This window comes from Sander lucioperca, chromosome 14, assembly GCF_008315115.2.
Source record: "Sander lucioperca isolate FBNREF2018 chromosome 14, SLUC_FBN_1.2, whole genome shotgun sequence".
NCBI lineage: Eukaryota > Metazoa > Chordata > Actinopteri > Perciformes > Percidae > Sander > Sander lucioperca.
The window spans coordinates 17,006,760-17,033,017 of NC_050186.1; the positions used below are offsets into that span (position 1 = coordinate 17,006,760).

At 41.8% G+C, this 26,258-nt stretch overlaps 1 protein-coding gene across 9 annotated transcripts in view; it reads left to right on the forward strand.

Moving 5' to 3' along the window:
* The window catches only part of rbms3 (RNA binding motif, single stranded interacting protein), a 306,928-nt gene extending 287,061 nt beyond the window's left edge, over window positions 1-19,867 (forward strand). For 7 of the 9 annotated variants that reach the window (XM_035991632.1, XM_035991635.1, XM_035991636.1 and 4 more), the window contains 4 exons: window positions 3,693-3,803; window positions 10,662-10,751; window positions 12,328-12,452; window positions 12,997-19,867. In XM_035991632.1, the coding sequence (XP_035847525.1) occupies window positions 3,693-3,803; window positions 10,662-10,751; window positions 12,328-12,452; window positions 12,997-13,000 (330 nt within the window). In that variant the 3' untranslated portion in view covers window positions 13,001-19,867. Of the gene's footprint in view, window positions 1-3,692; window positions 3,804-10,661; window positions 10,752-12,327; window positions 12,457-12,996 lie in introns of those variants that run through there. The other 2 variants (XM_035991640.1, XM_035991639.1) reach the window with 2 other exon arrangements.
* Window positions 19,868-26,258: the final 6,391 nt, after the last annotated feature.

A 26,258-nucleotide genomic window follows, 5' to 3' on the forward strand; every position in this document is an offset into this window, starting at 1 on the left:
CGAAGATTGTCTATTCACTTTAAGCAGAGTTTCATAACCTGTTCTAATGCTCTTTTTGGTCAGATTTTCTTATTTATTTTAAAATTCTTAACTGCCTTCTTGACAGAGCAGATTTTAAAAATCACAAAAGACCATTTTACATCTCTTTCAGTCACATAGCTGCAATATCTCATATCTGCATTCACAACACTGGATGACATTCTGTGCAGCAGCAAACCAAATAATAAGCTCCTAAGCTTGATACTAGCAACCCAAACATTACCTGACTGCATGTTAAGTCTATGTAGGGCTGGACAGGAATGTAAACTGCACGTGTTGGAGATCCTTTAGCCGTAATGAATCAGGCAGTAAAAACACTTTCTATCTGTGTGACATTTATGTATTCGCTTTACCCATTTTACAATTGTTATTTCTGGTCAGCAACTCTAAAAACAAAGTACTGAATATCAGCTGATAGCGATCAGGGCACCATTAGTCAGAGTGCTGCCATTTACTTGTAATGAGTAGTCATTAAAAAACACTGCTGGTTGTAAGATTTTTTACAATATTTCTTATTTACTGTACATTGTCTCTGGTTGCTGAGTGTATATCAACGTATTTAACAGCCAGGGGGCTGATATCTCAGACGGGGCTGGGTCTCCTGTCTAAAGCAGGATCAATACCATCTTAAGCACGATGGGTTTTTCACAGACACACACACAAGCACACCAAAACATGTGCATACATCAAGGAGATCTGTAAACATCATCTCATACATTTGTAACAGCTACGTCAGTAGCATCCATTATCTTGCTCTTTCTCTGTGTCTCTTTCTCTCTCACACACAGAGGACAAATCAAAAACATATATTGTCTATTTGTGTCAGTCTCCTTCTCATTTTCTTTCCTTCTAGTGTGTCCCTGGACAGCCACACAAGAAGACAGATACACACACATACACTCTAAAACCCCCTCTCTCACAGACACTCAGTCTCACAAACACAGAAAATCAAAATCACAAATCGGCTTAACTCTCCCTGACACGTCTGTGAATTAAACCTTTCCGTTGCTCTCCCTTTCCCATTATAAAGGCATTGTCAGAGGCTGAATCAGTAACAGGTAGCCCACAGCTCCTGCTGCTTCCCTCTCGCTCCTCTCTTTCTCTTTCCTTCTCTCTTCTTCACCCTCTTTCTTCGTCTTTCTCTTTCTTTGTCTTCTCTCGCTATCTCTCTGTGTCCCTCAGCCTTCTCTCCTCCCTCTCCCTGTCCGTCTCTCCTCGTTCCCTTCTTCCTCATGACCTCCATCAGCTCTCTCCTTAATCATCTTTTTCCTGTCCTCACTCAGTCTTTTTTTTGTCTCCTCGTTTCCCCTCTCCATTTCTTTTTCCGTCTATCACAGAAACACAGAAAGTACTAAATATTTTCATTTTTTGAGAGAAATATTGAGCAACAAATACTAGTTAATTTGCAGGTTCAGATTTTCCACACAAAACCAATAAGACATGATATGATATCAGTTTATATGTTTGTTACAATACGTTTTACATTGGGGCATTGCTTAAGTAAAGGATCTGCATTGGGTTGCACCAGATATTTGGCAAGCCATCACAAATCAGGTTGCACCATTAAAACTTAAGAAATATATTCAGTACAGTAGTGAAGAAATTTAGAAATGTGTAAGAAATGCTGGTAAATATCTGTAGAGCTGTCTAATCAAAAGAAAAAACATTCTGTAAAATTGTTCAAAAAAACAAAAAAACCTGATGATAATATTTCTTAAAGTTTGGGGAGCAAAAATATATAAAATTTAGTTTTATTTGTATAATATGCATGCATGGAGAAATTTGTTTTCAGAATTTATAATATCTGTGCAGGTTAGAAAGAGAGGGACATCTTATTATGCTAATCTGACAGACACTATTTTGTCATTTAGCTGGGTCGGGTCAGATATATAGACCATATTTGATATTTCATATAACCTCTTCTGTTTATAAAAACATAACATAAATTAAGTTTTTTTCCATTTAGCGACACAACTGTTTCACCTGGCAGGTATTGGGTGTAAATATTTAGAAACAACTCATCTTTACATTTTATTTATGTTTTTGTTGTGTTGTAATTATATTATTATTATTATTATTATTATTATTATTATTATTATTCAAAGATAACCTGCAAAACAAGTCAGTGCCTTTTGCAGCCCTGAGTAGTTTTGCAGGTGTTTCTTTTAGGCTTCAGATAGCCCCGACATTCAACAGTAAGATAAGGCAGTTTTATACGTAACCCCGGACAAAAGAAGGCACCAACCCACCCCCAATGGAAATTACACCCTTTTGTTTGTGTGGTGCAATCTGTTTTAATATAGTGATGTGTAGATCACCACTTTGTAAACACTTACTATGTTATAAAGAGACTTACAAAGAGCTGGTGAAATTGTAATACTTCCTCCACCACTGATCTCAGCATTCCACCTAGTTTTTTTTGTGCTGAGGTGAAACTCCGGGAAGGATCACATGAAGCTTGCATATGGAGTGGGAGAGGGAGGGAGACAGAGAAGGAGAGAGAGAGTTAGCTGACTGTGTTGTGAATGCAGGGAGTAGACAAGCAGCGCAATCCTGACAGGCTGTGTCTGCACAGTTTGTTCTCCAATAGGCCCACACAGAGTTACCAGTGGGGTGCGCACAAGTACGCACACTCTCACATACACTATTGGAGACGCACGCTCATATATACACACACATAGACACCGTCACTCTCTTTGGCACTGGTGCGCTAATGCTTTTACACACAGTGTGTTGCAGCCTTTCCTACACACACACACACTCATACACACACACACACACACACACACTTACAGTACAGACACACAAAGTGAGAAGAGAGGCGAGCCGAGCAGAGGAAAAGGGCTTGGTTTTGAATGCGTTCCTCCCGGGGCTTCAGTGCTGTGGAAATGGAGCTATCATGACAAGGGATGAAAGAGCAACAATGGTTTCATCACTTTCCCTCATGTTCCACTGCACCGTGAAAAAGAAGCTTCTAGCATTTTCATCCGCCCGTTAGGGAAAAACATGCCACGCATTATACCAAGAAGGGAGGCTTGAGAGTGAGTGAGAGAGTAATAGACAGAGAGAAAGCATCCTCTCGCAGCAATCAATGAACCGCACAAACCCATATTGTTGATACATCAGTAGCAGATATTGACTATTTTGATGGACCAAAGACAATAGTGCGCATTGATCTTGAAAATGTCCCTGTGTTCTGTTGCTGTTTATTGACACGGCCCCTTCCCTTCTTCTTCTCTGGCTGTGTTGTCCTTGTGTCACCCCTGCCTGGGCCCCACCCTTCTCACTTCCTCTGTTTTTATTGCTTTTAAGTTTTTGACCATTTTACCTCTTCACCAACTTTTCTCCTTCCTGTCCTCTGACTGACCCCAACTTCCTGCCTGGCCTCCTCTAACCCTTACCACCATAACCCACCACACCCTATCCTCTTATATACTTCTTTCATCGACCAAAATCAGTTCGCTTATTTTCGGGTTAATTTTTTTTGTGGCTTTTTTTCTGTTGTGTTTTTTTTTTGGTTTAGTTTTTACATGGTCTCCAGGAGGACTATCAACCACTTTGCGGTAGCTAAGAGGAATCAGAATAAAAAAGTATAAGAATATGTACAATCTTTTATCTCACCCTCTTCTTGTCTTTTTTCTCATTTCTACCAGGGTGCAGTGATCACGCCAGCCATGGACCACACTATGTCCATGCAGCCTGCCAGCATGATGGGCCCTCTCGCCCAGCAGATGAACCATCTGTCCCTGGGCACTACAGGAAGTGTGAGTACTCTTCATAATCCAGACGAGAGAACCTCCCAAGTTGATAAACTTACTGTGCGATCAGAGCAGTAAGCTTCACGAGCACTGACTACGTTTACATGTACATAATATTCAGTTTTTTGCCCTAATTCCGAAAAAGATGATATTCCGACTAAGCTGTTTACATTGCTAATAAAAGTGAATATTCCACTTATATTCTCGTTTACATGTAGCTGTGCAAAATAAGATTTTTTCAAAGTTTTCGAGCAGAGGTGGACTTGTTGGACCGTGCGAACACAGCGTCCCTCTTTCATTCCTTCAACCAGCTTCTTGAAAAGGTCGGCGTAGCGATGTTTGCGCATATTCAAAAACCTGTTGATATCAAAGTCTTTGATAATGTTTAAAAGTAACTGTGTTTCTCCTTCTTATCGGGTCTCCAGCCTTGCAAACTGTTGGCTGGTTGGTTTGTGTACAGCAACCATAGCAACGCACAGAGCTGACCATAAGCCATGAACAAACAAGAGGCCGTAAACTATGCATAAACTGCAGTAAAAACCCCAATTGAGACGCATATTCCGAATGCGCTGTATACATGTCCAAAGAATGTGTCTAAAACGCGAATAATACCGGAATATCCCACATCTTAATCGGAAAATGCTATATTTGGAAAAAGGCCTTATTCGGAATATCCAACCGGAATAATAGTGGAATATTGGTGTGCATGTAAACTTACTCAATGAGTAATACATTACAATACAATACAATATACAGTAGGTGGACACACTACACAGGGCTGGGAAAATAACGTCACCCTCTTATGTATGTTTTTTGGGGAAAAACATAATTGAATTTGGATTTAAGTCTATAGCCTACTTTTCTTCTTTTTGTTGTCCAGTACTTTTTCAAAGATTCACGTTGCTTTTAGTAAAACACTTAAGGGCCAACTCCAGTCTTCAACTTTAATTGAAAGTGTGTTTAGCTCAGCTGCCTAAAACACATAGTATAGGCAGAAAAAAACTGCAGTACAAAAGAGTCAAAGATATGGCAGTAAAGGACTGATGCATTTACAATATTATCCAATATTAAGTACCATGTCTCTGTCAGTAAAATGATGTTGCTTTAGGGGATTAATACTTCAGTAATTTTTACAGCATTTCTGAATCTTTTGTAAAACACTGTTAATATGGAATGCACGCTAAACAGTTTCATCATAATTTGTTATTTGCTAGATTGATAAAGGTATATAAATGCTGGAAGTAGCATGTACACAGATTAGGGGGGGTCAAACCCATGACTATATTGCATTCCGTAGGGACCAATGAATGCTGAAACACTGCAAATTTATTCATAGAAAGGTAAATAATAAAATGTATTTGTAGCTAGCAGTGTTGCTGTCATTCCTTTTCATCATACCAGTCCAGCAATGAAAAACATCTAAAAGTCTACATACTTTGAGAGAGAAAACGGCAGGTGTCCATTACACAGTAGGTTTGAGTCAGGAGGACCAAGTGGAGTCGTTTTGTCTTTGGGGAACATTCATTTGGTTCTAAAACAAAGTACACATTGAGAAGAGATGGATTTTACATTTCCTTTCAAGAAAGCCAAACCTTCTTAGGCTGTCGCCACATGTGCTCTGCCATGAAGCTGCCGTATCATTTGTTTAACACTGCATGCATTCACTGCCAGATATTGAGAGAGCATGTTTCCTGCCTGATCTTCCACATTAAACAGATTTCCTGTGAAGTTTAACAGTGTGACAGGGCCCTCTGTTCTCCACCTTCCTCACTTTCACCCTCTCTTTTCTGTTTCTTTCTCGCACTTTCTGTCTCCCTCACTCTCTAAATCACACATCAAATCTATCACTCTATCAGTTTTCTTTATCCACACACACACACACACACACACACACACACTCTTACAGTCGTCGCCCTCTAAACCAGGAACTACCCCCCTGTTTTAGGATCAAGTTGACTTAGAGGTGTTGCATAGTTCTGAATCCTGACTTCCTGCCCTAACCCTGCTGCCCGGGGAAAGCATGCAGCTTTGCTGCACTACGTTTGATCTTTGTGTGTGTGTGTGTGTGTGTGTGTGTGTGTGTGCGTGTGCGTGTGCGTGTGCGTGTGCGTGTGCGTGTGTGTGTGTGTGTGTGTGTGATTGAAACAGTGCTGTATTGTACAGTTACCCATGTGTTTCCAGGTGAGCTGTCAGCAACTGTGACGCCATGTTGGCTCTGTCAGGAATGCCCCCTCCCTAATCTGCCCCAGCTGTGCTAACAGCCAGGATTAGAGACAGGCTAATCTATGATGATGGCTTCTGATGTCTGATGGGTTGTATTATAGGAGAAAGTGGGTTAAGGCACACTCTCTCCCTTTTTTATTTATTTCTGGTTTACTCTCTCTTTCTGCCACTCCCCTTTCTGCCTGCTTAGCTTTCCTGAGGCAATGTGCTGTGTAGCATAACTTCTCTATGGCTGAGCTGCACACACGGCATGCCACTCTTGATCATCAATGGGAATTGAGACATGTTTCCTTTAAAGGTTATTCTCAAGCCAGATGTGAAAGCCCTTTCATAATGTCTGATTGAGAAAGCCTGTTAAAGTAGGGGTTAGGAACCAGGATCTGTAACTATCCGTGTAGTAAACTGGACTTGACAGCATATTCTCTAATAGCACATTCCTCAAGTGTACACGCATGTGGTGAGGTTGTTTTGATTGCCCCAACTAGTCACGTGACTTAACCTTCACCACTGAAGAGCACCTGCCATGAGTAGCGTCTCCAGAGTCAACAACTTATCACGGCTGCCTTTGGCTGCTGAAGGAGAAGCCACACCTCAGAATACTCTTTGGCTGTTCCAGGACTCTTTGCGGCTGTTTGTGTATGGCTGTGGCTTACTTCTTCTCTCCAAATGTTCCCGGTCCGCCCAAGCTACGACACTGGTGTGGTGACCGTAGCTTTCCGAGAATGCCGTGTTATTTTGCAGCGAGGAAAAAGCCTGTTAAAAAGGAGTGTCAAGGAAAAGCTCGTCTCATAATGAGGAAGCATGGATCGGGGCCGTCTGAAGGTCACTGCTTTGGAATTTAGCTGCTTCACCAGAAAATGTTATGTTTTAAACAACTTGTATAGTCACCCAGCTCACTTTGGTGTCTGTCTATCTTGAACAACTTGATTAAAGAATGCTGGAGAACCTCAGACTCACTGTTTATGGATGGCACACATAAACATGCCATCCATGCTCCTCACTGATTTATTTTAGCAGGTTTGGTGCATATTGCTCTGTTACTGATTTATTTACTATCTCCGTGCTCTCACCACTTAGCAGGAGTCTATCTGTCATGCTTTGTGTTTGCTCTTGCCTGTAAGTTGCTGCGCACGTGTTGATGTGCACATGCTCTATCATTTTAGTATTTGTGTGTGTTTGCACGCATCTCAGTGTCTGCGTTTGTGTGTGAACGACATAGTGTTTGACATGACAAGAGGTGACCTTCCCTCTGTGTTCTCCATCCTATTTCTGTCATGGCATGTAGAACCCAGGTCTCTGTTGTCATGGTGACAGTGGTGATTGACAGCTTCTCTGTCCCTGGAAGACAGATTTGTGTGAGAGCTTCCCTCTATTATCTGGGCTGTTTCCCTTGCTTTTCTATAGAGAAGTCTAAGTACAGTATGTTATTGTACATTTCCATAAGCGTGCATGGGCATATTTAACCTTACCCGAGTGTTGACTGTGCATGCACTCTCTCCTCTTGTAGCTCCACATTCAAACAGTAACACATGTTGACATCTGGGTGATTCCCAGTACCACTGAGCAGTTAAGTCCCTGCAGGACCTTGAAGGTAATTGTTAAGGGAGGGATAACCTTTTATGGCCTTTTTAAATTTTACAATGCATTTTGAATGTGTTTAAGGGCTTGTAGCCAAAAACTATGGTGCCACTAATCTGAATTAGAAGTAAATTTAAAGTTTTTGGGTTTTTTTTATGAATTTAAATTATGATGATGACATGAATGTGTTTAAGGAAGTGATTAAAAAGATGACACTGATTTTTGCCAGTATACTTTAAATCTCTGCAGGCGGGGTGTTAACAAAGCCTGGGAGCCAAGATACGGAAGGCTTTCATGGTGAAGTGGTAGCGCACTATGATTCACAGCCGCTGCATGCAGCTCCAATAGTTCCCATTGTGTTGGAGCCCCACAGCTAAGATCAATAGTCATCAGAGCCCATCCCCACGCTGCTCTGCCATTATTAACCTACACTGAGTAGCTAGATGCTCTTGCCTTGACCAACTGTTATCCTCCACCTCGCATACGATGCAACAGAACAGCATGTCAACACAGAGGGGATAGATTGATAGATATGGAGGCTGAGTGACAGACAGAGAGGTGGATGATGTATTTGAACGTTTCAACGTGCTAATGTGCTGTGCTGCAGCCCAAAGGTGCCAGAACTACAATTTCTAGAGAAAAGCAGAAAGTAAACTGCCCTATCATTCTTGCACCCACCAAACATAAATTGCACTGTCTCACTCCGTACAGAGGCCCAAACCAAAGTGGTACCAGAGTGGTGCTGTCTATGGTATGGTATGTCGATGTTTTTTCGTTGTGACATTGCTGCATTGCGGTGTGACTTTATACTGTAGTTTAGCTGTGTGTCATAGAGAGTGATGGTAGAGAAGAGACTTAAGGAGTCTACTCACACCAGCCTCGTTAAGAAACTATTCAGGCCTCCCGTTCATCAAACATACGTACACGCCATCTGCTCCAGTCGCAGGTGTGTGTGTGTGTGTGTGTGTGTGTGTGTGTGTGTGTGTGTGTGTGCGCGCGCGTGTGCGCACGTGTGTGTGTGTGTGTGTGCGTGCGTGCGTGCGTGCGTGCGTGCGTGCGTGCGTGCGTGTGTGTGTGTGTGTGTGTGTGTGTGTGTGTGTGTGAGTGACTGGCAGAGAGTGAAACACCATTTATTGCCAATTAGGGATGTTTTATATTGCCCAAACCTGTCCCCTGACTATGGATAGGAAAGTATTAAAAGAGTTGAAATTGGACAAAAATAATCTTTATCGCCATAGCAACCCAATTCACTGTAGCCAAGCTTGACATCCCCCTGACTTTCCATAGCAGCGACTGCAGAAATATGCCCTGCTTAACCTGCCACATTAAATAGGTTAACTAATGGTTATGGTAGAAGGAAAAACCTTATCTTATTAAATTTTCTTGTTAAATCTAATTTATATTCATTTTGCAGTCCTGCAGAGAAATATAACATTTCAAATAGACATCATCCCTTTGACAGGGAGATTTGGATATTGCTAATTATCTCCTGCTTCCCTTCATTTGCTTTCATGCTACCCTCACAGGTGAGTTGACTGAATAAGTTAATGGGAAGAAAAGGTGAAGACTAAAAGTCCTGAGGAAAATTGGTATGCATGGTTTCAATTCACCAGGGAGAAGGTCACTTCAACAACCTGATAGGCCCTTTTAGACAATAGCAGGTTGAGAGAGAGAGAGAGAGAAAGAGGGAGGGAATAGAGCAAGTGACAGGAAGATGAGCGGGAAGAAGGGATGAGACAGAGAGGTAATGTGATAATGTGTCAGGAAGTCTGGATGTGCCCCCTCACCCCGTCCTGAGTGTGACAGCCCTGAAGGTGTGATAACCTTAAATTCACACGCACAGGCCCACACAGTCAAACTCCTGGCCATGTGTAGAGACGGTGGGGGAGTTAATCACCCATGTCCATGGCCTTTAGCTGCTCTCATTAGCGGTGAGCGGTGGAGCCGTACCCGATCCATTAGCAACGCTGCCGGTAATGACACTTCACCAGCACCGCTGGGCCCACGGCCAAGAAAGGCTCCGCAGCCCGGCACAGACCCTCCATTACTGCGTCCTGCTGCATACTGCCGCCCCGCTTTTTAGCACTGGCAGGGGGGCTGAGAGGCGAAGGGAAAAATAAGACAGAAAGAAAGGGATTGTACTTCCCTTTTTTTTCTTGGTCCGGAAAAGCAGCAGGAAGACGAGGAGAGACGGAGAGGCAGCCTGGTGGCTTTTATCTGGGATCACATCCGTTGGCGCTGTACTGCAGCATTATCGTTCCAAGCCTCTTTGTCTTTGTCTGTCTCTCACAGGCACACACACACACACAAACACACACATATGCATCTAAGTTCCCAACACACAGCTGCACACAGGAGAACTCATACATGCACAGTTGGACGGTCAAATAGTTCATAGTCATTTTTTAATCCACAGGCATGTGCTAATTAAAAAGAAGCACACACACACACACAGGCAAATCAGGCTTACACTGCGTGTTCACCCCCCACCCCCCCGTGCCGTGTCCTCATTCATATTGCATGTGAAAGCCCTGTGGCTGTCATGTAACTGAACGTGTGTCACGTCTGTAAAATGGCCATCATGGAGTAAGCTAGCACCCAGATAAAAGCCAGGGCAGGCATGTCTAAAGGAATATAGGCCACAGGCAACAGACCTTCTTTCATTCCCTTCAATGTTTTTTTTTCTATATTTTTTAGCTTCTTCTCAGCTGTGGCCTGGTGCATTTGCCTGTCTGTGAAGTCTTGGTGGAACAGCTGGACATCTCTTCCTCCTCCTCCTCCTCTGTCTACCTCACATACTCTCTTCTGCTCTGCTCTGAGTGCACACATATTCTTTTAGCGCCCTCCAAAGGATGCTGAGGGCACAGCAAGCTCACATTCCAAATGGTTTTGGGGGATAATTGAAGTGAATGAGACTTTTTGGGAATGTCAGTGTTGGATATCTATCTAGTCTTTCTTGTCCCACTTTGGATCGGCATTTGGTATATTATGTAGGAAATGTGTGTGTTGCATGTAACGTGTGTGTAGCAGGGATTTTGATATTGTCTTTTCATCGTGTTTCAGTATATGACTGCTGCAGCTGCCGCGGCGCCTATGCAAGGGACCTACATTCCCCAGTACACTCCTGTGCCTCCAACAGCCGTCCCTGTCGAGGTAAGACTCACACGCATGCACACGGTACTTACTAATAATCAAAAATCTGTCTGTTTACCCAAAGCAGGACATCATTACTCCTGACACCCACTCCCTTACACCCACATGCGCTCACTTCTGTATTAAATAGACAGCTTACATTTGAAGCACGCTGTAAATTGCCCGTGTTTCTCTCTGAACAAATGGCCTCACACCACCAGCAAATAGCAAGGGTGAAAACTGCAAGCAAAGCAAGATGAGTCAGAAGTTTTATAGTATTTGGGAAAGACATTTGAAGTGCAGCACAGAGTTTGTCACTTCTACGGCGGCTGTCTGAGCTCCTGGCAGGTTCGGGCAGTCCAGCCTGTGAAATGATGAACGTGGAAAGCAGGCGGGCAGGCCGGCGAGGAGAGGAGAGCGGGACGGCTGTCTGGCGGCTGACAGTACGGTCGTATCCAGATGGACTATCAGTCGTGTATCAGATGACAGGAGCTGAAATGAGACACAGTGCCGGCGGTGCTCTCTCCCTCTCTCTCTCTCTCTCTCTCTCTCTCTCTCTCTCTCTCTCTCTCTCTCTCTCTCTACCACAGCCGGTCCGGGCTGGTAGGTAGCTGGAACACACATATTCGTCAGCCACAGAGCTCTGGTTAGCCCACCAGCCACGGACAATGACAGTTTCCCCTGACAAGCCCATTAGTCGCTCCTCCCCCACACCTCTTATACCCCCCTCCCAAGCTCCCCCTCCTCTGAAAGTTCTTCATGAAGGAGTGGGACGGAGGAGAGAAATGTAGTTGTAGTGTAGCCCATGGCGCCTTATACCTATTTCATCCTCACCGTTGTCTTCTGAATGCCAACGTCAGCAGTGGAGTGTATATCACTGCATCAGCTAGTGTCTGCAGGGCTGATGTATGGACAGGACGCTGTATCCTCGAGAGCTTGTTAAAGGTGATTGAGATGACTCAATGATAGGGGCTATCATTAATGCTAGACACATACAAAGGCTAAGAGGTTGTTGTGATAAATTCAGTGGACATGGTCATCTTTAAAGACTTTTTTTTATACTTCTGTATTCTTTGTTGTGTATTTTATTCAACCACTTTGTTTTCATTATTCATTTAGCTTAACTGTTATATAAAAGACAAATATTCTTTATATTATTCTTACAATGCTGTTATCACATTTGAGTGAAATGTTAAAATTCAAAACAGCATTTGTATGTCTGCACATTTGCTGTGCATAAATGAAAACATTTTAGGTGTCTCCACCATTATTTTATATGCATTTCTGACAGGCAGTATATTGGCATCCCTTGAGGAAAAAGAATAATATTTTTAAATGAGGTTCTGTGGGTGTGAGAATTGCTCGTCTGTGAGTTCAGAGTGATAGACCTGTCTGAGAAGGTAATAATCACAGTGCTTTTATTTGATGTAGTTTTTTTTTAATGTTATTATATTTTATAATTTATTATTTTTAAAGCCCAAAATTACAAGTTTGTCTGAGGGGGCTTTACAGTCTGTAGTGTGTAAGTGCCAAGCTTTGCAGAGAGATGCTTGTTAAAGTTCAGAGCTGACACATTTCCTCCCGTGTGTGTCCCCAGGGAGTGGTGACGGACGGCTCCCCCCAGACAGTGGCTCCCTCGTCACAGGAGGTGGCTGGCCAGCAGCAACAGATCCAGGTGGACAGTGCTGGCGAACATGTTCCTACATACTCATACCAGTCCAAGTAAGTCAAACAGTAAAGCAGGACAGTTGCTGTTAACCATTTTCAGATGGTATTCTGTCCTTTCAGGGTAGTGTTTATTATTTATTATGAATCATTTTCTTTAGTTATGATGATTATTTTTCACAATATTCTATGTTTTACACTCAAATGTGTGGGTCATATGACAATATATATTGTGAGACGATATACATTTGTCATCAGAGTTTTAATCTCTGTGTATTGTGTTGTGAATGTCATTTTTTACACTGTAATAACAAAAGCAGTCAAATTACATATAACTTTTTGCTTTTCTGACCCGATCAGAACTGTTTAGCGTGCTTCATTTTGCTTCTGACTGGGCTGCCAACTGTCAGCTCTATTGCTTTTCTGTGTTTGTAATATTGTGCTTTGATTACAATGGCTCCTCTCTCTCTCTCTCTCTCTCTCTCTCTCTCTCTCTCTCTCTTTCTTTTCTCTCTCTCTCTGTCTCTCTCTCTCTCTCTCTCTCTCTCTCTCTCTCTCTCTCTCTCTCTCTCTCTCTTTCTGTTTTCTCTTCTTTCATCAGATAGCAACGGCCTGAGCAAATGTTCCTGTGACAGCATTGCCTTGAGACAGAAGGTGGCTGCACTGTGAGTGTGAGGAAAAGAAAAAAAAAGAAAGAGATTGCTTCCAGATTGCCCAGGCACCAAAAAAGAGACACTTTTTTCATTTCCTACCTGGCCTATGAGAAAAAAAGAAAAAGAAAAAAGAGGAGGCAAAGAGTGCTGAGGAAGGGGATGAGAAAATTGCTGGGCACAGTGCAAAGAAGTGAAATTGTTTAGTCTGGCAACCTGCCTGAAGGGCTGGGCTGAAGCTTGAAAAGTTTCTCAAAGAAAATTCTCAACCAATTAAAAAAAAGAAGAAAAAAAATAGTAAGAAAAAATGACAAAAAAAGGTTGAATGTGCAGGTAGGTGATGAAGTTTATTTTGTAATTAGAAAAGGGGAGTCAAGTTTGAGATACACACAGATTGTCTTCCTCAGATATTAAGCTACAATTTCTTTTCACTCTTTTTTATGTTCTAGTGTTAAATTTTACTTTTCTAGATATATTCAAAAACAAAGTGTTTTTTCTTTCTTGAATCTTCATGGCCTTAATTTGAAGGGCGTCGGAAACTTTTTACAGAGTTAAAGTCTGACGTCTGGTTGGGGGGGGGGGAAGCAAATGAAATCAGTCTCTTGGACCACTTGGAGGGTACAAGACACTGGATGAGTTGTTCTAAAGAGGAAAAAAAAGAATCTATCACATAAGCTGTACAGATTTAATAGAGAAGAGCTTTTTTTCTTTTCTTCATTAGAAGAAAACTTTGATAATTATTATGTCAGAGGTAACTAAGTGTCAGAAGAAAACAAAATGTCTGTTTGGGGAAAAGACTTGGGGGGTGGGGGTGGGGGGGGAGAGAAGCTTTGAAGAGATTTTTCACAATGAGAAAAAAATGAAAACATAAGAAAAACATGCTGCATTGTGGATGCAGTCTGTTGCAAATGCTGAACTTGTTTTTTATTATCATAATTATTATTTTACATGGCAAAGTTGCTGTCAATGACATTAGTGCTTTTTATCTGCCACATTTTACCTTTTTTATGAGCTTTAAGATGTTTTTAGCCCGCTTTGCTTGTCACACTGCAAAAAAAAAAAAAGAAGAAGAAAAAAATTATAAAATTAACAAAAAACAAAACAAAAAAACTACGGTTTAATTTCTGGCAGTGAAACAAAAACAGTAGATTCAGTAGGAGCTAACGGTTTAAACCAATCAGTGCAAAAGCAATAGAAGAAATTGTTGACAATTTCTGTAGTCTTTCCTAGTTGTGGATCAAATGCAGCCCATGGATGGCCATTTTTATACCAAAGATGAAGAGACACTCTGAACCAGAGTTTTTTTTTGTTTTTTTGTTTTTTTTTCTTTTCATTTTTCAGTTTGATTTTGTTGTTGTTGATGTTGTTGTTGATGATGATGATGTTAATGTTGATATTGTTGTTGTTGTTGATGTTGCTGTTGTCGTTGTTTTTTATTTGACGTTGATGGTCGGACCAGTCCTTACTATCCTTAACATCTTCTTTTTTCACCGGGTTTAAGCTAGTTTTCCACGGTTGTCCAAGCCGTCACACACACACACACACACACACACACACACACACACACACACACATCTAAACATACACACACGTATTGTACAAACTCAAACACACATATCAAACAGTATTTAAAGTGTAATTCAACCAGTGGCAGTCCTACCAAAAGTCCTTTTTCTTTACCTCCTCTTCTCGTCTTTTTTTTACTTTCTAAGTCTCATCACTTTTACGATGCGTTCACACACTGTGGGTGCATTCCACCTCTCTCTCTCTATCAGATCCTGCAGGGAAAATTTTAGGAAACAGATTGGGGAATGTTGCTTGCTACACTCCGTGGTTGTCGACACATTGCTTCTAGCTTTGTCCCCTTCGTGATTTCTGTCCTCAGTGTCTTTATCTCTTTAATTCAATCATATTTAACTCAACCATTCCTCAGCATACTGAGCTTCAGTGTTGAACTGGGAACTGCTGCTGTTTGACCTTCTTTTAATCTCTTTCATGTATCACCAAACTTAGGTCACGCTTTTGAGTATTTACCTGCCCAGAATACCAGATGAGTGGTGTTTGCTGCATATTGAACAACAGATCAAATCTGAGTTTAAAGTCTTTAGCAATGATTGCATATACTTTGACACTTAATGGTTCTGACTTAATCTATTTGGCAGCCAAAACATATCAAAACAACAGTGAAGAAGTAATAGAAATGCTTAAAAGAATAATTTGACATTTTTCTAAAATATGCTTGTTTGCTTTCTTCGAGTAAGATGAGAAGATCGATTTCACTCTCTCGTCTGTACAGTAAATATGACGCTACCGCCAGCAGCTGGTTAGCTTAGCTAAGCACTGGCTCTATCCGAAGGTAACAAAATCAACTACCAGCAACTCTAAAGCTCACCGATTAATACGTTATATCTCTTTTGTTTAATCCGTACAAAAAAAACCTAAATGTAAAAACGACACCTTGTGGTTTTACAAGTGGGTTATGTGCCAGACTATTATTTGGCCAGGCGCAATCATTTACTGGAGTCTTGTAATTACCTTGAGCTTGACACTCAACCAGCACAGACTCCAGGAAGTTACTGTGAAGAAATGTCGCACCATTCCTTTACAAACACATCTGAACAGAAGCAAGACCTATTTGTATTGAAAGACTACCACCACTCTGTGACACTAACAAGGTGTAGAAGAAGTGTGTTTAAAGGCTAGAAAAGGACTGTGTGTCTTGAACATCCCCGTGATCATTTGCCCAACACAAGCAGGGGAGGTCAGCACACCTGTGGGAACTAACTAGGCTCCTTATCAGCCGTAACAAGATGTTGATGGCAGCTACTTCCGCGGCCCCACCACTGAGTGTCAGTTACACCTTGTCCCAATTTGTTGCACAAACAACCCCGTCATATCTTATCTGGTCTTTCCATCCCAGAGCTGTGTGAGGTTTTCAATGATTTCATCTCTGAGGATTGTACCCTGAAGAAATTCCCTGTGGGACAACGGCCATTTCTGCCCCCATTACAGGAGCCTTTTGTGTGTCAGGAGCGCTGTGTGTCAGCTCTGTTGGCCCATGCCCAGCCTCTCTGCCCCACTGTGGGGCTACAGCACTAAAAAGACCCTGTTTTTTCCCTGCTTCACTGGCACCATTAATGTACCATGGCCAAGCCAGGCTCCTTTTGCTCTCATTTTCCCTCATTCTCCCTCTTTTCCTCCCTCTCATGCCCTCTCTCTGAGGTTTCTTCTCTTTATTGGATGGTGCAGAAGCAGGACCACAAACCAATTTCAGTCACTTTCGCAATGAGGCTTGACGGGCCCAATTTATCTCCCTCCGGGGCAATAGGATCCACCCCAGTGTCCCTCAAAAGACCCCTTTCTTCCTGACAGAGAAAGGGGTTTGTTTGGCGACAATTGCAATTGAGCTCTTGCAGTTCATGTGAGTTATTCATGATGGCGTGTTGCGTACATTACAGGCTAGCTACGTCATCATGGCGATGTTTGTAACCAACAATCAAATTGTACATTGAGTGCCTTTTAACTAAGCTTCCAAATGATTCCAAATTATCTTTGTGATAGTTTAAAAAAAAGCAAAGCACATGGAAGAGCTTGTTTGATTCAGTTGTGCTAAAGAAATGCTGCACAATATCGAAGCTACTCTATGGTGCTAAAGAGGAAGCAGTCTCGGGCTTGTGCTTTCAATGTGTTCACTGATCTCAGTGACGAACCGGCCACTGTTGATCACTTGGCCATCAAGTCACTCTTAACAGGCCACCTGTTCACTTGATGACACACAAAAGAAACAGGCACACAGGCTCTAATCCTGAAGTGAACTATTAAAGCCATACGTACATTTTCTTTTTCCTCAGTCAGTGTTAATACCTGCTGCACATTCTTATCTTCCATCCACCAATGGAGTTCAAAAGCTAAATGTCTTCAAACTCTCTCAATGACCGTTAAGCTGTTTATTGTCCAATCAAATCAACACCTGCCCTCTTCCTTTCATCTGATCTACATCTGCTCGTACTTGCCTCGAGGCTACGATTTGCTCTTATCTCCCACTGAACAAGTCTTTGCCACATTACAGTCTTAAACGGCTAACAACTGACAAATGTTGGGTTTTAGAGCTCCCCGGACTTTCCCACATCGCTATTACGTTCGACATTGTTGCATTAACTCACTGTGTTCCATTTTTGAGTCATTTGAAGTGTGAAGAGAGCTGCTAAACTGTAACGTTACCAGTTTTAAGCTTGTGTGTGTGTGTGTGTGTGTGTGTGTGTGTGTGTGTGTGTGTCAGTGTGTGTGTCTGAAGAGTTCTTCTACTCAACAGTTTAACTAATAGTGAGGTTATGAATTCAACATAGCTATAACCAAGTTCTCAAGACTTTAACAGCTGCTGTTTTATAGAGTACAGAAGACATTTTTGAAACTTAATAGGACTCATAATGCAGGAGTTGCACATCGGAGAGCAGAGTGTCCCACAAATGGCCTGAGATTCAATAGTAATGGCATTATGGGAAAAAGGATTACAAATAGCCAAAAGATTATGGAAGAAATGCACAACAAAGAATATCAGCTCTATTTTGCTAATGGAGATTCAAGAAAGAAAAAGATGTTAAGGCAGGTGCTTTTGGTGTACGGTACCAATATTTCACAGAGATCTGAAAGATTACCCAACTGAACAAACAGAAATGGCTTTTTCTTAATAGCACAATGGCATAATGTACCTTTTCAGAATACCAATACCTTTGTGGAAGTGTACAGAAGGCATGCCTGCAATTTTAAGGAGGCTGTAGCAGAAATGCTCTGCTCCCAGTCAGCCCATATGTCAGCACAAACCAGGAACCAGCTATACCAAGAGAGAATGTGTATGTGTGTGAGAAAGAAAGAAAGAGAGGAGGGGGATCATTAGCTCCTGTTGCCGGGCAGAAGTGGTCATAGCGTGGAGTTTCTCTGTCTTCATGCAGCAGTATGTCCTCTGTACAGGACTCCAGGAGGTGACCAGCTCGACCCCTCGCTAATTAGCAACACCCTTCCTTTCCTACACATCACACCGAGACAGACTCTTTCTCCCATTTTCTGCACAGTCGATCATTATTTTTTATTGTATTTAACATACCTTACCACCACTTTCAATCCATCCATTTGCAACATTCCCTTCCTTCCTGTTCTTTATCTCCACATCAGCATCCTTTTCGGATTCCAATCTGCTGCTCTCTCATCGTCTTAGGATCTTTCCTACTTCTAAATTGACTAGAGATCCAGGGGCCTGTTTTAACAAATTTGCAACATGCAAGCTGCGATTGGCAACATGACATGTGTTCTTGTGTTCATTTTGACACATTTCACTAATCAAAACAAACGCCACCCTTGTGGCCCATGCATGAGCATGCAAGAGCCCTCTAGGACCTGCAAAATGTGTGAAACATGATGCTGCCATCATTTGCAATCTGTGTCCAAGCACTGCTCGCAAATAACTTTTGGGAAACCGACTCATGGATTTTAGGCAAAGATGCCACCATTGCATACATTTTTTTCTATTAGCAGGGACAGCAGGTTGGACCTGTAATGTCCTTGTTGTCATTCATAAACCTGGGCCCTACAGGTGCTCAAACAGTTTGCCTGCTTAAGTGTCAGGATGATATTGTTTGCTTCCATTGATGAAACAAAGTTTATGCAATCATATATTAAGTGTTACAGAATTGTAAGATTACCTATTTATCTTACACTATCTGAATTGCCACAATGCAGTACGTCTCACTCATCTGGTGTCTGGAGGAAGTGTAATCAGATGCTCAGAATTGGTTTCCAACTTCTATTTGATACAGAAAGAAGGAAGAATACTGTACACTTAGAGCGAATAGATCATTTTACTCCATATCAGTCACTCTCTACAAGGTAAATGTGAGCTTTTGTGAGCGTACCTATCTAAATACCTGATAAATACAGATCTTGAGACTTTACCTACATCCTGGTCTTTTCCGGTGTCTTATTAGTATAAGTATAAAGTACTTATTACTTCACTGTGTTTAAAAAAAAAAAAAAAAGTTTCTTGCAATCGCCGCTGTCATCCTTAAATCTGACAAGATCCAGAAAGTCATTTATGTAGTGTGGCTTCCACACTGTCACAGGAGTAAACTCATTAGGTGTATTACATGTCATACTTAGTTTGAGAGTTTCCTTGTAAACGGAGTTGTAGCCATTCCACATTGATTCTCGGGTGTTGGGAGAACAGTAGTTCAGAGTTACTCTCACAGCTTGTCTCCCACAGAGTGTAAAGGAGAAAGGTGGCTCAATAACTCATCACAGACCAGCACATACACACACTCACTCATACTCTCCACACATAATGCAGTGGGAAAATTGCTCAAACTGCCCCCCACAAGAGCGAGGGCCCTGTGCTTTTTAATTGATGCTCCGGTCCACCTTTGATGAGAGCTATCGATTGGCCACACAATCCCAGGAGCGCAGCCAGCCAGCACAGCCCTTCTGAGAAATACAAAATTCAACAATCACTAGGAAATGGCCGACCAAATTGTTTAGAGATAGCCAGCACAGAAAGTGCATGGGATTAATTTACCAGATAAAAAGAGGAACTATTTATTAGGACAGCAGAGCGGTTTTTAGTTTGTTTTTGTTAGTTTTCTCGTTTTTGTTTGTTTTTCACTTTTATTTGTTTCAGCGTCGAGGAGGACATGGTCACGCCTCGCACACGCTGCTCAGTGTGTGTGATCTTTGAGAAACTATCTATACATCTGTGGATGTTAGGATTTGACTTGGGTTTTATGAGTTGTTTTTTTCTCTCTGATGAAGCTTTCAATAAAAAAAAATGTGGAAAAAAGCACCAAGGAGCGCTGTTTTCTTTCAATCTTAACAAATGATTGTTTCATCACAGCTAGCTGTTTTCGTGTCCTCAAGCCGTTATTATGGAAACATTTATTATGCACCAAGCATCCTCTGAGGAACACATACACACAGATCACACCATCTTCCCCATAGCCTATTATCTATATGACTAAATTGCAGTGGGAAGCAAGAGAAAGCCCTATTATTATCATCCAGCCTTGATGGCACCTGCTGCGCGTTGACCCTGGGCCCTCACATCCTCTTATAATTACAGCCTTCACAAATAGAGCTAATACCTCTCAACGGGATTTCCCCCATCACAGCTCACACACACTTGATTGGGCGTAAAGTGGTCATAATCAAAGATGGAGGAGCCTGCTGAAGGAAGAAGTGGATCGATGGCAATCAATCTTCCTCTTCACTCTCATTTAGGCCCAATCAATTGCTGTCCTTGTCACCTCCTAGGGACGCCTGTACTGTCAATACCACCGCTGCACTGTAGCCAAGTTTCCACTGCCTGAGACGTCTCTGCAAGATCAAGGCAACAAGGCCGGCACTCCAAGACAAAGGACATCTTAATAGAGAACAATCGACCGGTTGGATTGGTGTGTGTGTGTGTGTGTGTGTGTGTGTGTGTGTGTGTGTGTGTGTTTTTGTGCATGTGCGTGTGCACTCGAATGTGCATAATTGAGCCACCAGGACTCACAGCTTTTTGCATCTGCTGATCTGATAATATATGGAAGTACCTCAGTGCTTGACGGAGATAAGTGTCGGTGTGGTACATTTACAGCAATTTAAAACATTTTACTGCTTTGAGAGACTTCTCCATGGTGCCATGGTTTTCTCCAACAAACACTGGAGGCTGTTATATCTGGGGAAAATGCAGTGGGATCCTTTATCAAGTGAAATGCCACAGATTCAATCGCACTCCCTTGGAGCCAGGCAGCCTCCTTATCTGGACTTACAGAGATGTAGCAGCTGAGCACCACAAGGGTGCAGCATACCAACACAGATGTTATCTGGTGTGTTTATTTCACAGAGGAGAGAGAAGCCCTCCATGCGCGCACACACACACACACACACACACACACACACACACACACAGACAGACATACACACACCACTACCGCTGGATACAGATCAAGGGCATCTTCACTGGGTGAAATACAACGACAACACCACCCTTCCCATATATACGAAGATTAGGAAGAAAAAGACTGGACGTGCATTCATATATATATCTGTCCTACTTGCAGTACAAATTGTCTCGATGTGCATTTATATAGGATAACCATGCTCTTTGAGGTGTCTCTGGATGCAGCATTCGCTGCAGAATTGATGGTGAATTTTATAGAAACTGATAAATCCCATGTCCATTTAGTTGCAGACTTAAAGGAGGGAGTAAATTTTGAATTTCTTTAAATGGTTGGTTTGTTTTTAAAGTGAAATAAATGCTAAAATGACGACAGCAAATTATTTGGAAGTCAGGTTTTGTGTTGTAGCAACACAGAGGAAAATGATGAAAATAAGCTTATTAAGCTCATAACCTTTTTTTCACATTTGTCTTCATCAGGGTGTCATCACTGCAACCCCAGCACTCTCTAATGTCCTGATGTAATAAACATGACCCACGTGGTATAGAACAAGCGTCAGTAAATTAGTTGTCTTCTTTTGGTTCTGAAGGATATCTATTTGCCTACAACACATGATCTGTACAGACTTCTAGGGTTTCAGGTTCCAGCTAGTTGAACACAATTGATTTCATTCCAGACCAATCTAAACAGGAGACTCAGTGAAATTGGGCTTATTGGGTCTGGGACCTTAACGACCCAGTCCGAGCGGTTTGCATCCAATCAAGAATCTGTGATCGTCAGCAACCACAAACACACCTGGTGCTCCCTTATTAGCTTATACCCCACTAAGAGAGACATAATTAACCCAAGGGGGGATGAGCATTGCTGAGCTAAAATATAAACAATGCCCAAGAGGGATTTGGTGTGTTTTGAGGAGGAATTCATTATTTGCTTAATCTCGGAATATGTATATGCAACATTAGGCCAGTAAACCTCATTACAAGAAGCTACCTCATTAGAGGGGAAATGCATGATTAATATGTATACACTATCTAGGTCTATTAGATTCAGGAAGAAGCATTGTATAAGTAACATGTCTCTAATCTTGGCACAAATCTGAAATTGTTCATGGACCATTCCAGTTTATAACAACTGGGATCTTATTCTGGTAAATTTGGCCATCAGTAATACTAACTTTGTATTCACCCATTTAATTTGCTAAAATGTGGGATTACAGTGACATCACTAAAAAATAGTCAAATAGGGGTGGAAAGAAACAAAAGCAATCAGATGATCATTTTGGGTTTGAACAAACCTCCAAGTTAGTCAAACTTCCTCGGAAGATAAAATGAAGGCAAGCAGTAAAATATTATGCTCGATGGTGTTTTAAGCCCCCAACATCTCCTTCCAGGCAGCGCTGCGACCGCTGACTTCAAGGCACCTAACCTTAACCCTAACCATAACCATTGCCTAATCCTAGTGCCTTCCAGGCAGCACTGCCTGGAAGGAGACGTTGGGGGCTTAAAACACTGATAAGCAAATATTATCCAACTGTCTGTTGTGAACATCCATCACAGTTTATATCTTGACTTCCAGGTTGAACTTTGACCTACCATATTTGCCAGAGTGAGCGCCCATAATGTTCCTGTGCAATGAGGGATTATTACATTATGACATTTGAGGTGCACTCATGCTAGGTTTGACCTCCGAATAAAGTGGTTAAGATCATCAGGCTAAACCTTTTGATTATTTACAACCTGTCTGATCTAAGAATCTACTTTGGTGAGTACAATGTTATCCCAACTGATAGCAATGATGGCCAAACCCACACAAATAAGACAAGGGAAATAAAGTAGAATTATATATTAAATGATTTGGGGCGGAAGTTTAAAGCTGCACTTAACAATCATTTTATATGAACAACTGGTCAAATTACTAATGTGGAGACTTTCCTCCCAAGAAACGCGGTAGAATCAGTGCCCCAAAATATCATGCAAAGCCCTCCTTTAGTAAATGTAGCCCTTTAGCATGTATTGATAAATAAGGTGTTAATATATTTGGCAGATGTGCTCCTCAAGCCGACAGGAGAACAAATGAAAAACACGGCTGTCATGTCTTACATCTACAATAGAATTCCTGTGGTGACACACTCAGTCAGACAGCAGCTCCAATTCAATATTCCCATGATGAATTACTATCATTGTGTAGCAGGAATTGGGAGCCCAGCCAAAGCCTATTGAAGTTTACAATGACATTAGTGGAACAATTATATCCCAGGAGATCCTGGGGGCTGCACAGAAGGCCCTGTTCCCCAGGTGGCACAGCAGTGGGTCTGTGCCAAGCTCTGGTTTCAATATGCTGATGACAATAAGTGTTAATTGAGGATGTGAAGAAAACCATTAATGCACCACTTCCTGTCATTAACCCTCATGTAACCAATCCGTTTGACTCAAGACATGCTGTTTTGCTTATTGTGTGTCCTCAGACAGCAAAGATGCATTCTCATGATTGATTTAGATGTTCAGGTTACAACTTTGGTTTAAAAAAAAATCCATTTAATTCGGTTATTTCAGAACAAGCAATATTATTTATTTTTATATGCTGCTACTTTTAAAGTGTGAAATGCAAGTCAAGTCGTTCGGCATTCCCCAAAACAATCACATTTATCAGAGCTCTACAATTTGAAGATTTGTATTTACTAACTGATCCCACTTAGCTGTTCTGCTGGTTCCATCTGTATGGTTTACATCTGGTTAGGGCCAGTAAGAGAAGATATGCCAGTATCATCTGGTACGGAGACCAGACCATTATCTGAGTGGGAGATCTCAGACCAGCATATTCATCCAACAGATAGACACGAGAGCTGCAGCATTTAGTAGAAAGAAAAACAAATGCAATGTAAATGCAAATGTATTTCCAGCAATGGAATGAAATCAACGGGCTTTTTAGGTCATGAAAGTTACCTTGGTGAGAGAATTGCTAATCACAATGAATGAATGTGCAGTTTTGAGTGAGTCTGTGTGTGCTATGATTGTGTGATTTCAATACGTTTGTGTGCATGTGAGTGAAGAGGACAAGGGCAGAGATGATGATACTGTAAAGAGGGGAGGAATGGGAGGACAGGGCTGAAAATGGGTGTAGGAATTATTAAAGAGGATATGAATACGGAGAGTAGAGGCATGTTTATGTAAAGGGAAAGAGCGAAAAGAAAGGTGAAGAGAAGAGTTGCAATCCAAAAAAATGACAGGTGAAGTAGGCAGAGCAATGGGAGCATAAACAAGCAGGGAAAAGGTGTATTAAGAAATGGAAATCGTGGCAAAAAAGAGGGAAAGCAATGGAGGGGAGAGAAAAAGCCAAATGGCAAGAGAACAAGAGAAGGAAGATATAAGGAGACAAATAAAGAAAAGAGAAGAAGATTCAACACTCACCTCCTTTCCTCCCCTCTGCAGCCCATTAGACCTTGAGGGCTGCAGAATGAAGTCCTAACGGCTCACTATCACCTCCAGGCCTAGTGATGTGATCTACAGCAACAGTGTGCAGATGGAAAAACAGTTCTCTAGGTAACAGGAGGAAGACCACACATGCTCCCGGGGCCGACCCGGCGCCCTGGCACCGCAGATTTGTGGGACTATAATAGGAACATGTGTAAGCTACTGACATGTGGGACCGTAAAACACAGCTCCAGCTCCGAAGGCCTCCAAAACACCTCAGTCCCTCTAGATGTGACCCTGATGTGTTTGGAAATATATGATGGGGAGAAACATGATGTTTATTTTAGCAACACGCTGCAAAACATCCCCTTCAACAAAGAAAATACATATTGACTAACTTCTGTTCATTATTGACCTTGGAAATATTAGTTTGACCAAAATAAAAATAATGATGATTTAAACTCAAAGCCCATTTGCTAGCTTTTTCCAGAGCTTTCAACCACATCTTACAGTCTTTCTCAGCACTTTGTTCAGTTATCACATCATCTTGTGACGTGAAATGTGATCCCTTGATCACACTAATGAAAAAGTCCTAGAAAAAGCTGGTAAGTAGTAAGTATGTCTTAAAGTTTAAGAAAATAACTGATAAATATGATGTATCAGGGTGAGGGGTATGAAAGAAATGGGTGGGGGGTTTGATCTATACTAGGGACAAAAAGTCTCTTGTATGGGGGACTTTGATCTGTCTCTTGTGAGTCCCCGAAGTGCAATTAATAAATTGTCCTAAACTAACATATTGTAATTTCCTTTAAATTGGCCCTTTTTTAAGTTTTTATACTGATTAGTGTGTAAAGTAATTGACATTACATTGTTTTGAGCATAAGTAAGAAAACAAACTTACAAATGAACATGATGTGTAATAATAGTTTTGTTTTAATCTTATCCTTTATGTTATGTTTCCTAATATATTGTAATGCTGCGGATGTCATTGTTCCTTCTGTTTTTCAAATTGCTGGGTGTTCAGTCCATCTGTCAACTGGATAACCCTTTGCCCTCGTCAGGCTGAGTGTTTTGAGAGCGTAGTGAAAGAATGGTGCGTATACCACAAATGTCATGTCCTCTCCAGAAGGAATAACAATGGAAGGTGGACTTGCTTAAGGGCAACAAGCAGGGGAAATACCACGCTATAAATATGTTAGAAGTGCTGTGTCTGAGTCTGCGAAAGGTCTGTGTTGACTGACTGCAGTGGTTCTGGATTTAAGATGCTGCAAAGGGGTGTAGACTGTAAGCAGAGAAAAGAAATGGGTGCTGATTATTCTGGGTCAGTGGCCCATACCATACACACACAGACTTACACATGCACCCATAGCCTACACCTCACACAGCTTAAGTTGATATACTGCAAAAGCTTTTTTCTCTCTCTTTCACATACTCATACACTTTGCTCACCGCGCTCAATACTGTGTTTCCTGAGTCCAGCAGAATGTTTTCTAATCTCTCCAGAGTTATGGTACATTACACATGTTATGGCTGCGGCAGACTAACCCTCTGCTGAACTACAAAGAAACTCGACATAGGTGAGGCTGAAGTCAGAAGGGGGCCCAAACTCTGTTAAGTACTCCCACATGTGCTGTATTTAACTCTTCATATGCCAACTTTTGTTCATGTCTGTCTGTCTGCATTTTACTGGGCAATTAATTTTCAGGAATTCAGTCGCCCCACATGGATATATGCATGGGTGACATCATTCTTGCTTTAGTATTCGTCTGTGTCTGTATGAGTGCATGTGTGAGGCACACATCAGACCTGAGGACCATCACCAGAGATAAGCTGTCTGGAAATCTTGGCCTCAGAACTGTCTGGACTGGTTTTTCTCAATTA